General features: G+C 34.8%; 1 protein-coding gene across 16 annotated transcripts in view; it reads right to left on the reverse strand.

The window, feature by feature from the left end:
* RALGAPA1 (Ral GTPase activating protein catalytic subunit alpha 1) overlaps window positions 1-16,118 on the reverse strand; it is a 132,588-nt gene that overhangs the window by 77,486 nt on the left and 38,984 nt on the right. For 5 of the 16 annotated variants that reach the window (XM_083837708.1, XM_083837698.1, XM_083837710.1 and 2 more), the window contains exons 17-22: window positions 13,136-13,276; window positions 7,675-9,243; window positions 5,633-5,757; window positions 3,174-3,390; window positions 2,127-2,327; window positions 1,878-2,054 (exon numbers count right to left, since the gene is read on the reverse strand). In XM_083837708.1, the coding sequence (XP_083693834.1) occupies window positions 1,878-2,054; window positions 2,127-2,327; window positions 3,174-3,390; window positions 5,633-5,757; window positions 7,675-9,243; window positions 13,136-13,276 (2,430 nt within the window). The remainder of the gene's footprint in view (window positions 1-1,877; window positions 2,055-2,126; window positions 2,328-3,173; window positions 3,391-5,632; window positions 5,758-7,674; window positions 9,244-13,135; window positions 13,277-16,118) is intronic. The other 11 variants (XM_083837705.1, XM_083837699.1, XM_083837704.1 and 8 more) reach the window with 7 other exon arrangements.

Here is a 16,118-nt window from a genome sequence, read left to right on the forward strand (position 1 = left end):
TAATTATGGAAAAATTACTAAACTACTGGAGTCATCTAAGAAGCACTAGAAGATACCCCAGCATACATGGATTCAAATTTGACAGGGAATACTATGGGTTCAACTTGTTCCGAGACTAGTAAACAGCAGTCTATATTAAACTCAGTCATTTGCTAAGAATATGAAATAATGCCTATATGCGAAGAAGAAATTTTCTTTCCCCAAACCCTCAAACGTGTTTAGAAACAAGTAGGTTTCTGAGCAGCAGAACTACTGAAAACTGGTTTCCTATGAGTGTGCTTTGAAGTTGAGTTTCTGCATGGATTTTCTGGTATCTAATAAAGAGAATTCACATTGCAGTCTCCCTGTCATAGGACTCTTCTTCATACATGTGGTTTTCACTATACAGCTGCCTATCTTTCATAAAATTTCAAAAAAAACCCCTTCTGTTTTCTTCTAATATGTCAATTTAGCAGAAATTAGACAATGGGTTCCAACACTGTTGGGGGCATGGAACAGTCAGACAGAGACAGACGGTAAAAGTGCACAAGTCTTCCTCTCAGGAAACCTTGCATTTAACTGATACAAATGACACACAAAAGCTGCCTCTCTAAAACAGTGGTCCAAACAACAAGAAAAGACAGCCACGGAACTTTCTCAATGGACAACTCCGTCATTAATTGCAATCTTAACAATTATAGTGCAAACTTAGACAAAAACACCAAACAGTAATGAAATCATTAACACAGAAACAAACAGACAACATTTTCTGTGAGGACTCTCAACAAGCACACAGCAAAGAGAAAAGTGAAGAGAATAAAAGTCAAGCTGATCACTGCTGAACAAGCTAAACAACTACACTGAAAAAGCTAATATCATACTTTTTCAGCAGAAAGGCAATTTCACAATATGAAAATAGCTGCAAGGAAAGATGGTCTTTTCAGTATCTCTGAAAATGAAGTTTGATTTGTCACAGAGAACAGGACACTGTAGGTAGGTGTAAGCTTTCACAGACAAATCAGTACTTGTTCCCAGGATTGTGATAGGCATGGTAGCGCTTAACGGTTATGGAACAAGGAGTATAAAAATGACTATGGATGTCTTCAAGTCTCATTCATAAAATATGTTGAGAGACCTTTCTTCCAAATACTTCTGAGAGAGGGAGATTCTCTCTTTCAGAAAGCAGCCCATTCAATTTGGGTTAACTGCATCACTTGATAGCTGTTAATCTAATTGTTAATCCTCTCTCTTTCTCAAGAAATAGTTGCAAAATAAATTGGCAGAGCCTCAAGTTTGACTGAGGTTGTGAAACACTGGTTTGGTTCATTACAGGCTTACTTTTATGACAAAACAGGGAAAACCCTAAAAGAAAAAGAATTAAGTTACACAAATGGAAGCTGATCTTACATGTTACAATAATATTCTGCATATTGAAAGTTCCAAGTTTAACAACAGACAATATGGAGAGAGGTTAATATGGGTGTAAACAAAAGAATTGCATAGGACTTCTGTGCACTGGTTTGAAAGCACTTGCAAAGCCTTTCAAGAAAAAATAACTTACTCAAAACTAGCTATTTGGCAACCAGTAATATAAGGACACTGGTAAGATCTAGCTTACACTTTGTGGTACATTTTCTCTCTGATAATTACATAGATTTTCTCATGAAGGGTTTAAAACACATTTAGCATCAAGAAACGGATTATGTATATAGCTAAGTCAATGAAAATATTTCCAATTGTTATTTCACACATTAGTGTTCTATTGCAATCAAACAGTAACTGAATTCCAAGAATTGTTTTATACAGAATATAGATTCATCACAGAACCTGAACCTTGTATTCTTCAGGATGGGTGGAGAAATTCTGAAAAAAAATGATTATTTTTTTAACTACTTTACCAGTAATAGTTGCAGCTTCAGCAGACAATGGTTGCTGATTGAGACTACTTGTTTCCGAATCTATGTGGAGTGTAGTTAGACTGGCTACTTCTTGCTCCTCGGCACTCTGTTGTTGTCCTGAAATTGCATCAACATCAGTGGAAGCTGGTGTCCCTGCCTCGGTGCCAAAGCTGAAATCTGTATGAGGAAAGTGTTGTATTAACTGACAATTTAAAAATACCACTAATATAAAATACAAAAGCCTAGCACCTCCAAAATCTTCCATGTAAAACTTGTATGTACATCTCCTATGCTTCCAACACACTGTTGCACAATTTACATAAGATGTAAAAGCAGAAAGTAATTGGCTATTATGGACATTCTCATTTCTGTCACAAAACTGTGACTGAACTTCTGGAGAAGACATTCCTATTGCATGTCCTGTATTCTGCTTAGTCGCTGTAAGTGTACCTAAATGAGAATAAAGTAAAAATAATGGAAACATACATTAAGAAGTTTATATGCAAAATCTGTAAAATGAAAGAAATAGCCAAGTTTTTCATTAAAGTACTAACTTCAAACTACAAATATTACAGCAAATGGCATTCTGGCTAATGTTTTTTTCAACACTTAAGACAAAATATCATGCTCAAATGTAGTTAAATAACATCACTTAGTTACATAACAACTATATATATAAAAATTGCAATTTTGTCAATAAATACTTCTGGCATACAAACATTATTTCTCCCTTTTGTAATACATGAAAACATAATTCCAAGCAACTACAATAACCCCTTCATATGAGTAAGAGTGGGAACAGATGCATGAAATGAATGAAAAGCATACTAAGTTATTACAATAGCATACTAATTTTATATTACATTTAGTATCTTGATTAATCTACAGCTACAAAAAGACCACTGTAATAATATCAGATGGCCTTCTTTACCTTCTACCTAAATTTTTCAAAAGAATTGAAATAAATTCTGAAGTAAGCAGTCTTTCATTTTTACATTTTGTGCATAAAACGCAGATACACTCCAGAGAAAAGACAATAAATATTGCTTTCTAACTTCTGAGCACTGTTTAGCTTTTGTACAGCAATGTTTCAGTGCTGTTTTATTCATATACTATAAAAACGATTCTCTCAAGAACCCTGCTTGCTCCATTAACTTACTAGTAATTTCTGAGGGGAATCAAAATAAGCTCTTTTTACAAAAGACTGCTGGCATATAACTTAAAAAAGAAAACTCGGAAAAGGAAATTCACAAGCAGTCAACCAAAAATGCTCCTACTTTGAAAAAGTATACTTGCTTTCAAATTTGCGGCCATCATACTGAAAAGCACTGAACGAGTCAGAGTGGCTATCTGAACTGATGAGGTCACTGCTGCCTGCACTAGCAGGCGATGTCCATTCGGATGGCACGCCTGGGTCGTCTATAGGACGCATTTGGTTCTGTTTGTTCAATACATCAGGAAGGTCTTTTGGAACTTCCAGGCTGCCAGGACTGCTTCCTCGTCTTGTCACATTCTAAACATTGAAGAGACAAAGTAGTTTACAACCTTGGATGGCTTATTTACATACAATGGAAAAAGCAAATGTCATTTGCAAATGTCAGTATATAACAAACAGTTGACAAATACCTAAACCAAAAATTGTCATCATCTTACATAGCCAAGACTTCCTAAAACCCCAGACAGCAGAAAGTGAAGAACCTAGGTAGTCACACAATTTCATACATATAAATTCTATTTGCACAACAGATGTTTGGGAACATATTTTAAAAGACACGGATTCAGACTAAAATGAGCTGCACTTATATAAGACTTCAGAAAAAAACAGTAAAGTGCATTATCTCCAAATTATTCTAAATTACTAAACAAGACTTGTTAACTTTTGTTTCAGGCACAAGCAGAAAAAGGATTTCAAGAAATATGGTGTTTTCTGGCTTACAGACTATGATGCTATAAGCAAAAATTTAATGTACACCACAAGCAAATGAATTTTCTAATCCACATCTAATTTTCTTATGATTAAGCCAAAACTTAGTATTGACTTAAGGCAAAAAAAGCATATACAAGAAATAACGCATACAGATTTGCTCATGTAAAAGTAAGCTGTTCTACTCAAGTCTTTTCTTTAAGCCACTCTTCATGGAGTGGAAAGGACTGTGGAAAGTAGGACTGTTTGTTTGAGAAGGAGCAAAGATAAATGTAGAAATTTATGATCTTTTACGAAATGGCTTGAAATCTTTACACATTGTAAACTAAGAGACTGAAAGTGACTTACATTAGGTCTAGTCACTTCTTTTCCCATCACCATCTTGCTACTAATTAGAGATTTACTCAGAATGACAAGTCTGACAAAATATAAGGATTTAGTGTTCAATAGATCCATAATCTAAAAGTAATCTTAATAACTTGGTACTTTGTTTTAAAACAGAATATCCATTTTTGTGTGCTATATTGCAAGATCAATGACAGGCAAGTTTCATAGCACTTACTCAAACTTACCTTGGCCATTTTTTGCTACCTGAGGAAAGTACCAACTCTCTCACCTGAACTATTAACAATCAAAATTTTTGACCAACTATGTGAGAAAATGAACAACACCCCCTTCTCTTTCTTTCTTTTTCTGTGGCCAGCTCTGATGACTTCTGTTTTACCAGCTTGAAATATGTAAAAAATTATTAACTGCAAGTTAGCATTTTTAACTTGAAACGCAAGATGAAAAAATGTTTGATAAACATAATTTCAATACAAAAAAAAAGAAAAAGAAAAAAGCATACAATTGAACAAACTCTATAGGCCCTCTCTTTCCATACTCAAAGATGCTGATAAACAAACTAATTTCTCCAATCACCTTGAAGAATCTTCTTCTGTCCCTTATTAGCAACAACTAAGATACTTGTTGCCAACTTTCTACAGTAGCTTGTCTTAGAATGACCTTCTTTTCCTTAAAAAAAAAAACAAACTTAAAAAAGTAGAAAAAAGAATGGAACAGCTTTGAAACAATACATTTCAATTATCACCCATGCTGTTCTTCATTTGCATCATTTCTTTGAATATTTCCCCCTTCTTTGCTACTTAATAAAACACTTATCTCTTCAAATCACTTGTCTTATTTGGTAAGCATTCAAGCGTAACCAGAAATTCTTGACTTAAAATTGATAGAAATTTATTATGATTGATGATAATCAAAACAACATGACATTACTGGAAAAGCATAGGAATAAAGCATATGAAAAGTTCTGTTAGCAGAAAACTACAAGAAATTATTCAACACTTTTAAGTAGAAAAAAAATAAAGGAAAAACATATGTTAATGTAGTTTTGTAGTCTTGCACTGGCTGAAACTGTAGAGAATAGTACCATACTACAGTACTCCAGTATTTGCATAAATACAGTATTACACTGCGGTTTGCAAGTTTATATATAAACTATTATCCTGGAACTGCCTGTGTACAAAGATCTTTGCAGGTGCAATTAAAGCCATTTAATTCAACGAGACTATTCATCTGACAGTTATCTCTACCTTGTTTGAACAATGAAAATTTAATAAAAATGTAAACACAAATGCATAAAATACCACAAGTCTTTTTCAAAATGATTTAAAGCCAAGGAATAATTTAGTGATATTCTGAATTCTGATTCATAAAAAACAGAGTAAGATAAACATCTTACTATGTAGTAAAGTGATTTAATAATGTCATTTATTAGTTCACACAAACGTGCAGACTTACATATTGAAATATAGGAAGTTTAAAGGCTTACCAGTGCACTACCACTGCGGAGTCTCTCAGCTATAAATTCATCCATGAGGTCAGGAACATTTGTATTGCTGCTGCCAATATCACTATCAATAGGGTGCAGCTTTTGACTCATGTCCTCTCTATTAGCTAAAAGCAAATGAATAACTGTATATAGTAAAGAACAAATCAACGTAATTTCAAAACAAAAGGCAACAAATAAGAAGCCCTGCTAATAAATAGAAAAAAAAATCAAAATTGCCAAACATGCATTTTAAGAATTCCCTCTTTTTAAGCAGATTCTACTGTAGGAATTAGTAAAACAACTTCTTCCCACTAAGCAGGTGTTAGTCAATTTCCAGTAAAACCTTTAAGAGCAAGAAAGCTTATAGGAAAGCACTACTTAAAGTTGTTAATGCTTGCTTTAAGGATACAGCACATATTCTTCCTCCATATCACAAAAAAATAAGGAATAAATCCTAACAATTGTATACTATTCCTACAGGCACTCCTTCTTCATTGCATTCTTAATGAAAAGCAATGTAGTGGAAAAAATAGATTGCGATATAAAATAATGACAAATGTCAATGTGGCACTGTATACACTTAGTATAAATAGTGCAAATAAAAGTCTTATGTAATAAAACAGCATGCTACTATATGGAATGAAACTTCAATCTCTGGATGGTCAATGGTGATGAACAATTAATTAAGTTCACTCAAGGATCAGTTTTATATTTTTGGCATAATTATCCTTTTAATTTTTAGCAGTGGCTGTTAGACCTAACTTCATGATCTTAGACTTTAAAGTTTTCATGTTTTTTCAGTTCTTTTTTTCTCTATAAGAATTTTCCCCTCATGGCTCCATGTTGAGGCTCTGCTAGATGTTACAGATTTTAAATAAAATATGCTTCCTAGATATCTCTGTCAGAAAAGATCCTGCAGAGAAACAGAAATGACTGAGAACAAATTGTGTTGTTTTTTGTTGTTGTTGTTGTTGTTTTTTTTGGATAAATGTGACAATCACACTACTTCCCACTTGTCATGGTGCTATGCTTTCACAGACTGCCCTCAGGTGGCATTAACATCTCAATGCAGGATGCATTACAGAACCTCTGTTAATCATGCTAGCATAACAATGGGAAAAAAAGAAAACCTACATTACTGCTGAAAGTTAATTTATTGTTCATTTAAGGTTATTTAGGATATGAACTAAGCCAATGGATATTAGAGCGACAGCCTTCTTTTTTGCTCAGTCCAGAGAGGTCTCATAGTTAGCAGGACTATCATGAGACTTTCATGAACATCCATGAATGATTCCAAGGAAAAAAGAAGCAATGAAAGATGTTGCCAAGATGTAACTGTATCCATTTTGATGAATGCATACAGAAAGGCCTACAGAATGTTTTGAAAAAGATTCAGACAAAACCTTATGACTATTCACAGAGAACTGTCACAACGAAATCATTCCAGTAACAGATTTCTGTTTACAACTTTTAAAAAAGTTATCTAAACTGACCTCCAAATATAAATTTGAGGGGCTTTTTTGTTTTGGAGGAGGAAAAGGAGAGGCCGAGGAAGAGGAGGAGGAAGAAAACACACTAAATGAACCAGAAATGTAGTCAGTTGAACTTAGCTGGTTGATAGCCAGGTCCTTCTGACAAAGTACAGTTACAGGGGAGTAGTACACTCTGATATCATGTTCACATGCCAATCATTTGGTAGGCTGAATTTTGAGGCTCTGCATGGTAGATGAAAATTCAAAACTCTCAAGGTTTTGTCCTTTATCAGGTCATTTACTGTCTCTTCCTCTTCCCTAACATGATGGTCTTCAGCAGCAAAGAGGTTCAACTAAATATTTTTAAAAGGGAAATTAGTAATTTAAAGTATGTAAAAGTAACTTATGCTGGGAGAAAATCAGCTGGCTATAGGCGCATGCATAACCAAACAGGGAAAGCAGTGATCATCCCAAAGCCTTTTGATTGCTTATCAGAGCTTGCTTCAGTTGCATTAAGCCAAACTGGTGCTGCCTTTCTCCTTTTGCGCTCTGCACACTGTTAGTGCTCACCTGCAGCTTTCCTTCCAAAATAGCCCATTACATGACTGTACAGATCCCTCAGTGGAGCCTCTGCTGGCACTCTGTTCTGCCTCTGTGGGGAAACATTTGCCTTCGGCTTCGAAAGAGCATGTACAACAGTTTTATAAACACCACCCAGGGAACCCTGCTGTTGCGCTGACTCCTGACCTGACGATCTAAATGCACTACGATTATGGAACTGATTAACTGCAATACCTTCTTTTTGCAGCACGGCTGCTTGAGTTTCTGGAGTTTCCTTAATTTGCTTGCTACCAACTGAAGCAGCATTGATCGCATCTAGAGGTCTATATATTCCGGGTCTAACCAGCTCCATGACAGCTGATGAGCTGGTGCTTGTACTGGTACCGCTGTTGCTGCTACCGCTACCACCACTACTGAAGCCACTGAGTTTACGAAGTCGTGCTTTCCAAGCAGCCTCTTTGTTCTCAAGAGGATTGTAAAATTGAACTGATTCTGTAGATGGTCTAAAAGTTACATGAACACTATTTCTTTTTTTAGTTGTTATTTTCATGATTTTGGCCCTATGAGTTACTGTTTCAGATATACTCCGTTTAGTTGGTGACAGTTTGCTTGTAACTGTGATGTGAGGCATTTGAGGGTTAACTTGTGCTTTAGGAAGAATTTTCTTTGCATGCATAACACGTGAGTTGGTTATTTTTTCGTTAAATTGGGTACTTCTATGCTTTTCAGCTAATGCTGCTTCCACAGCTGAATCTACATCAGCTTCAGTGGCTGCTTGCCTGTACAGATATCTCTTCCCTTCTTTGCTGCTAGGACTACTTGACCCATGATCAAACAGGCTTTCATATTGTTTATCAATATTTAACTGTCTGGCTTTATCGAGCGCTTCATTTCTTGCAAAAATGTCTACTTGAGTAGGTGCAATATTACTTATAAAGCCACTTTGGTTTTGTTCTAGGTGCAGCTCTGTGTTATCAGCTCTTTCTGTAACAGTGATGCTATTCGTGCATTGAGCAGTCTGATCACTATTTTCTAATCCATCCAGTGGTAATCTATCATTCCTATTTACTGATGTATCACCTTCGTGAGCAGAAGCCTCACATTTATCTATCTCAAAGTTACCGCAAAGTTCTTCTTTTTCTTTAAGATATTCTCTCAGAGAGGAAAGAAGATCATCTTCACCTTCAAGGTCAACATATTGGCTTTGTTCAAAGGTTGTGTTTGCAAATTCTACCGGCCCTATTAAATGACAAAGATGGTCATAAATACTATCCCCAACTTCCAAGGAGGACTCTCTGCTATTTGTATCAGTAATATGGCTTTCAGTGGATCTATGCATTGAAGAGGTCTCAGTGGAACTCTGTAAGCTTGGAGCGTGATGGGATGAACTGTCAATGACAGGAACTGCACCTTTGGCTCGTTCAACTGCGAATGGTTCCAGGATGTCAGAGGTGCTGCTACTTCGTGGCAGTGGCTGTTCCTCATTTAATGCACCAAAAACTTCACTTGGAGCATCCTCACTCTGTGAAAAATGTCTGACTCGAGGTGGACGTGGAAGAATTTGAGCATCATCAATGTCTGCAGGAGAAAGGTATATGTAATACACACTAGAATTTACATACAGAGATAATATTTATTTACCGCTACATCCTAATTATGTGATTTAAAAAGCCAGGAAAGTCCAGAGCCTTGTTTACTTAAGTACAATAAATATACTTTTTCCAGTACTAGAGTGTTAAAAACAAACACACATAATATCCAGTACAGAATGTAATATAAATGAGTTAGACCATCAGAACACGGTTTTAAATGTTAACATGCATGAGAACAAACAGTGAGACCATGGAACGTTTGGAAATACAGTTAAAGCTAGGGCTGTGCCAATAAGTTCAATAATTCAACCAATATTATACCAACTAGCTTGAAGAAATGGTTAACTTGAATATAAATTAGCTTAACAGTAGTACCCTTCATGGGATTTACATCTTCAGAAAAATACACAACTCCAAAGAGAACATACAAGTTTTCTGGAAAATTAGAATTGTCTACTGAAGTGGCAAACTATTACTTTTTCATAACTTGTGCGAATGTATATAAGTTGCTGAAATATCAGAAACTATAGTACACAGTTATGAATATTATGGCATATGTAATATAGCGTATACCTGAGACTTAATTATTTTTTTAAAAAAGCTTTGAAATGACATGGAAGAACTGGCCCTGTAGGGAAAAGATGACTATAAGTAACATTATTTAACAATATATCTTTTTTTTTTCCCCTAAAAGGATGTTTTGTGAAACGTCTCTCATCTTCAAAATGCAAAACTAAATGCTAAATGGAAGCTAACCTCCCCATCTTCTTCCAGTTTTACTCAAAATGAGTCCTAAGAATTACCAAATAAGGAACCCTGCTACTGAAAAAATCCTGCAGCCATACAACAGCTAACATTAGAGTAAAATCACTTTTACTTATGAAAAGACAGGAACATTTGTTATGACCATTTAAATTAGTGATTCCTAGTCTCTGTTGAGACAGCTAATACTTTACCATCAGCACAGATCATAGTTAACTGTAATGAAAGCTGCAGTTCCAACAGGGATCACCTAGGAAACGTACGGAAATATCTTCAACCCACTTCACGTCATCCACCAAAATACAGAACCTTCACATTCCTCATCACATTTCTTGATATGTTACAGGAATACTACATACTATAAAATCACTGAAACAGGCAAGGCTAAGTGTCTCTTCAACTAATTGCACAAATTCAAGCTATCCCTTGCTGTCTTTTTATGGGACAGGCACTTGAACAGTAAGGTAAAAACAGCTTTGTCAGTTTTCTGTTAGTTCCTTTTTCATAGAATCACTTATTCCCCAGATTTATTTTTTAGACATACTGCTTAAGAAGTTGTAGATATGCTTTTAAAATCAAGAATAACAATGAAGAGTAACAGTTGCCACAATAAACAGACTTACCTTGTTCTATCTAGAGAGTTTATCTTCAGGACTGCAGTAGTACATTTACGTAAACTCAGTACATCCTAGAATCCCAATGTGTTATTGCCAAAATGAAGAAAGTATGTTGAATTCATTTAAAAATATTTCAAATTATTACTTCATGGTCCCTACACTATTTCAATAGTATTTAATTATGGTAATCAGAAGTCACCTTAAAAATGTCACCCATTTTGAAGTGCTCACACTTTTCTGAGAAAGAACTGGAGAAGGATTGTCATATTTTCCTTCTGAGCAGAGCATATAACCTGGAGGAATCGGATACATCTGCACTAACTGAATGTGTTGGAATATGATGAAAAGTGGTAATTTCCACGCTCAATTTTTAAGGGAAGTTATAATTTGAAAATTGAAGCTTGACCTGATTCAAAGTTTACTGAACTGTAAAGATGGTATTGGACAGGAAATAGAGAAGTCTATATTGAAAAAGCGAGTACACATACAAGCTCTTCCAGAAAATAAACATAAACTGAAAATTGTTGTATACTGCAAGATTTATTAACCCTTCCCTTTCTCTTCTGCTTTCACCAGCAACAAATTTCTCTACAACATTCTTGTTCAACTTATTATTTGACTATATTAAACTAACATCCCATAAAATGGGTATTGCTCTCTAGCTACAACTGCTATTTCAGAGTCTTTATTGACTTAGGCAGATATTAACATGGATTGTGCCTATAGAGCCTCAAGAATTTCTTTTTGCAGCTGTAAGAAATTGGTCTTCATGAAAGCAGCAACTGAGGACCAAAGGATGCAGCTAAAATATGCATGATAAGGTTATAGATGAGATTAATATATATATTTATGATAAACTGATCTCATCCTGAGCCCTCAATATGCATCTTTCGTATGTTTTATAAACTTCATTTTATATAAAGAACCAGCCTGAGGATTGCATACTATGCATGCATGCAGTGATTATGATTTTCTAGGATGTTAAAAATTACTGGATGGAGAACTCCAAATGCACGCCAAGCAGCTCCACACATTGAAATAAATTCAGCTAGATTTATTTCAATGTTGATCCAGTATTATTTATTAGGTGCTCATGTATGCAGGACTAGCACATACAAGTATACAAACATTTTCATACAATCGTGTAGTGCTTGTGCCAACAGAAATTTCCTTTTTGTAGACAGAAGAAGAAATTAAGGTAATGAAAAACTGCTACTGTATTATCAGCACTGAAAATAAAATGTTTTAAAATCCAAATGAACAGCCTCCTTGGCAACCAGGGCTCACCCCTGCACACTGGTATACAGTCAAAATGGGACACTATCCTAAAGAGTTTTTACTGACTACATCACGAGTGTGCCACAGAGGGCTGCGTATCTGACAGCGCACATACTTGGAAGAAATGCTCGCCTGGTTCCTAGGATGTTACAGTAAGGAAGACACTGAAACTGATAGTTCCGGGTAATCTCACCTAATCACAACTTTCCTTAAACCAGCCTTACCTCCCCTTTTTCTCCTTGAAGGCAGAAAGAAAAGACAGCTTTTCAGTACCAGCTAGGAGACAGATATGTTCTGTCAATACAAACACATTCTGGCAATACAGCACAGAATACAACTTTCAAAACACATTTCTTGATACTTCTTGGGTAACAAGAGGCAGGCAAGAAGAGAGTGGGAAAAAAATAGAACATATCTTCCATACAAAAATTTACTGCCCTTAAATCCTTCTATTTGTACACAGTTTTGAGTGTGTGTGTATATATCCCACTGTGCTTTCACTTTTGTACTCATTGAGACAAAGGCGTAATAGGATTGTCAGCATTTACTAATTTCTATCTAATAGCTGGGGTACAAGAAAAAACATTATCTGTAAAATTTCATATGTGCATTTTAAAAAACTGTGAAAACCTTAATTGTTTAATCTACTTGCTCAAAGACTATCCTCCAAAGAAAGCTACTACCAAAAAACTTCTAGCCAACCATCCTGCAGGGTCAAACATAATATTATAGAAAACTACAACTCTGTAAAGATGGATAATTTGGAAAACGAAACCAAACCATAGCACTTCAGAATCCAAAACTGTATTTAACTCTTTATGGTTTTATATACTAATGAAAAACAGGCATTCTGTAAAGCATACTATATGATACCATATACTTTAGGAATTCTTTTTTCATGGGAGCTAAATTATATCATTATCATGGTTGGCCACACATATGCTTACCAATAAATTCAGAAAGCAAGAGATTCCTCTAATTTTCATTTTTATGATAGTAAACATTGGCACAGCACTAACTTCTAACAGTTCCAGAATGGATTGCGAAATAGCATGATATTACATAATTCAAAATATTCATTCTTAATCTCTTCCCCTCTCCCCCCCATCCCATCCCCCAAGTATTTTTACTTTGAAAAATTTAATGATTTTGCAGAATTTGAAAGCAGAAGGTTTAAAAAAGTGATAAAGGGGGTGCAGAAATTAGCAGAGGTGGCACTACCTGAAAGCTCATCAGAAAGGGGAGTGAGAACAATATCAGGCAAGAAGGGTTTGGAAGTATGGATCAGAACAGGAGCACTTTTAGCACTGCGTATATAGGCCGATGGCAGAGCACATTCACCAATGGATCGGCTTCTCATGGCTTTAAAAAGGAAAAGAAAGAAGTGGGGAAGGAAAAAAGAAGAGTGACTATAATGAAAGGCTTGTGTCACAGAAAAAGCAGCAACAGAGAAAACAAAGATAAAAAGGAAGAAAATTTAAAAATTAAAACATTTCAGCACGGCAGATATTGGCAGAGCTGTAAGAAAGAAAAAATCAGTGGACACTGATAAGACATTTTGAGTTTTCAACTTTTATGTAAAGCAGCAACAATGCTTTTATTATGACTATTACAGAGATTTTGCATTCAAAACCAAGAAACTAATTAACACTTTTTTTTTCTCCCATTGCATCAGGGGTTGAAAAATCAAAATTAAAGCACTCCACAAGCACTCTGAAATTTATATTTTTTAACAGAAGAAAAACAACTTACACTACATTTCCATTTTTCTAGTTTACTTTGGTTTGCTCCTAAATAAGTACATCTGAATTTTGACCTATAGTCTTGAATTTAAGATTCTTCAAAAGAGATTCAAAATTGTAAGAAGGAAACAAGCAATTCTGTGTGGAAAAAAAATGCAATACAACATCGTATAGTTCTGCATTAAAAATGAAATGACTGAAGTGAAATGGTTTGTCAACTAAAAGGGTTACATTCTTATCCACAGGGTCTCTATTTTAATGGATATTGGATAAATCTTTCTAAACTGATCCTAATTCACCTTTTTGTTTCTCATATCCTGCAAACAGCCCTACAGAAAGAAAATTTACAAAAGAATTGTGGCAACAGGATCAAGGTTATAACTGCAATTTTTCCAATAGATTTAAAGCGAACATTTATGACATTTGTTTTCCATTGTCATAGTAAGACATAGCAAGAACTGATATTGCATTCAATTTCAAAGTACAGCTCAAGTTCTTCAAAAAATACTATTCATGGTTTCAAGCAGTTTCCTTTTTGAATTGTTGCAAATTTGAGAACTTATGCTAAAATAGTTGCTGATAAACTTCTCTTAAGGAAACTTCAGTTCATCCTACATAAATATCGTTTGCACGATACTTAAGCAGTCTTTGAACTTCTACACACATATTTTCAAAACATGGAATGTACCCTTAGAATCTCAGTGCTCCTAATCTATATGGGATTCAGAAGAAAAGAATGAAGTACAGGAAAAGTTGAGCACATCACACTTATAAATCTTCTTCAAGAATGGTCTCTAACACAGCAACATGAAGATAACTTGGGTAGGTCTATGTACATAGAGCAGAAAACACATTTGACGAATGCAGCACAACTTAGGTGGAATCTTAACAACAGTTTGAAAAAACAATTCAAAAAGACAGATGTTGTAAGACTGAAGCCATCCTCTGTTTTAAATTAAATTTAGTTTAAAAGACAGAAACCAACTTAAGAAAAAAAAAGACAACTACATGCAGGTCTTTAACTTCTTTTTAAGAGACGCAATATTAAAATTCAGAATATAGTCATGGTTAAATGCATTGCATTCATCATTATGCATTTTAAAATGACTGCAGGCAAGAGAGAAAATGTCAAGCTACAGAGTAAATAAACCAAACTTTTGAGATTGGATACTATGTTGAATACAAATCATTAAAAATAAGTGTCCCTTGTAATTTGACTGATTTTCTTCCACCATCTTACTTTGATTCTAAAAAGAGGGAATAGAAAATCACATTTACAATTTGGAAGACGGAAATTTTAGAGAAACTTTCAAAGGAAAAATGTAAGATATTATTACTGAAAGCGAGATTAACATTGTGATGCTGTAAAATGAAAATGTGATCTCACTGAATAATTATTTTCAATAAGATGTGTCACGTTCAATTAAGTAGTCTAAATAGAGTCAGACTTAACACAAAATGTAGACTAGATATGTCAGTTCAAAACCTTGCGCTGTTATCTATAGAAAAAAAAACACAGAACAATAGACCCCTAAATTCCTTCAGATCCGGTACTTTTATAGGACGAGAATCTGCTGCCTACAAATTCTATATCTAGCCGTACAAAAGATTTTTCAACCCATATGCATTTAAAGGCCCTTTTCCAAACATTACTTTACATAAGTTCAGGCTAAAAATGTACACACTGCATATCAGGAAAGCTGTGATTTTTATTTGACTAAAACACAATAGTGCAGCAATAGACGTGCGCTGGCATGAGGATGGCTCAAAAAACAAAGGTGTGCAGATGTACACAAAATGTGTACAACATAAAACAGATGAAAAAGAAACCCCAGCTTTTTCTTACCATAACTTATTCAACATGCACATCCTACCTACTCAGATATAAAGAGTATATTACTCACAATCAAAGGAAATATACTACATATCAGATATCATGCAACACATCTGAGGTCTGACTCGATTCTAGGCTTTGCTTGCAGCATTAATTAACTGAAGCAGACAAACTAGCAAAATGTTATACAGAAAATTTTACTTATTATGACTATAAACCATTTTTTTGTTATGTGACCCTATTTTAACTGGCACAGGTCAGGAACCACCTGAACAGTTCTCTTAGAAGACCTGAGACAATAACAAGCAAATCTTTGCTGACAGTTAAGATATATGCTTTTGTAACGTGATGAGATGCTTCATCAACATCTTTTAAAAAGATGTTGATGAAGAACTGAAGAGTTTGGGATTCTGGCTCTGGAAACTTTCTGGGGGCTTTTCATCTTTTAAAATTATCCTACTAATGCTAAGATGCTTGTCTATGGATGGTGTTCTATAAAATGAATAGAGATGAAATTTTAAACTGGTTACAGTAATATAAACCTGGCTCATTAATATTGAATATAAGGCAAAAAAGAACCAAATGAAGGAAGCTGAAGTATAGTGAAACTAAAATCAGATTATTTTGC

The sequence above is a fragment of the Anser anser genome (genome assembly GCF_964211835.1).
Source record: "Anser anser genome assembly, chromosome: 5".
NCBI classification, from domain to species: Eukaryota; Metazoa; Chordata; class Aves; order Anseriformes; family Anatidae; genus Anser; species Anser anser.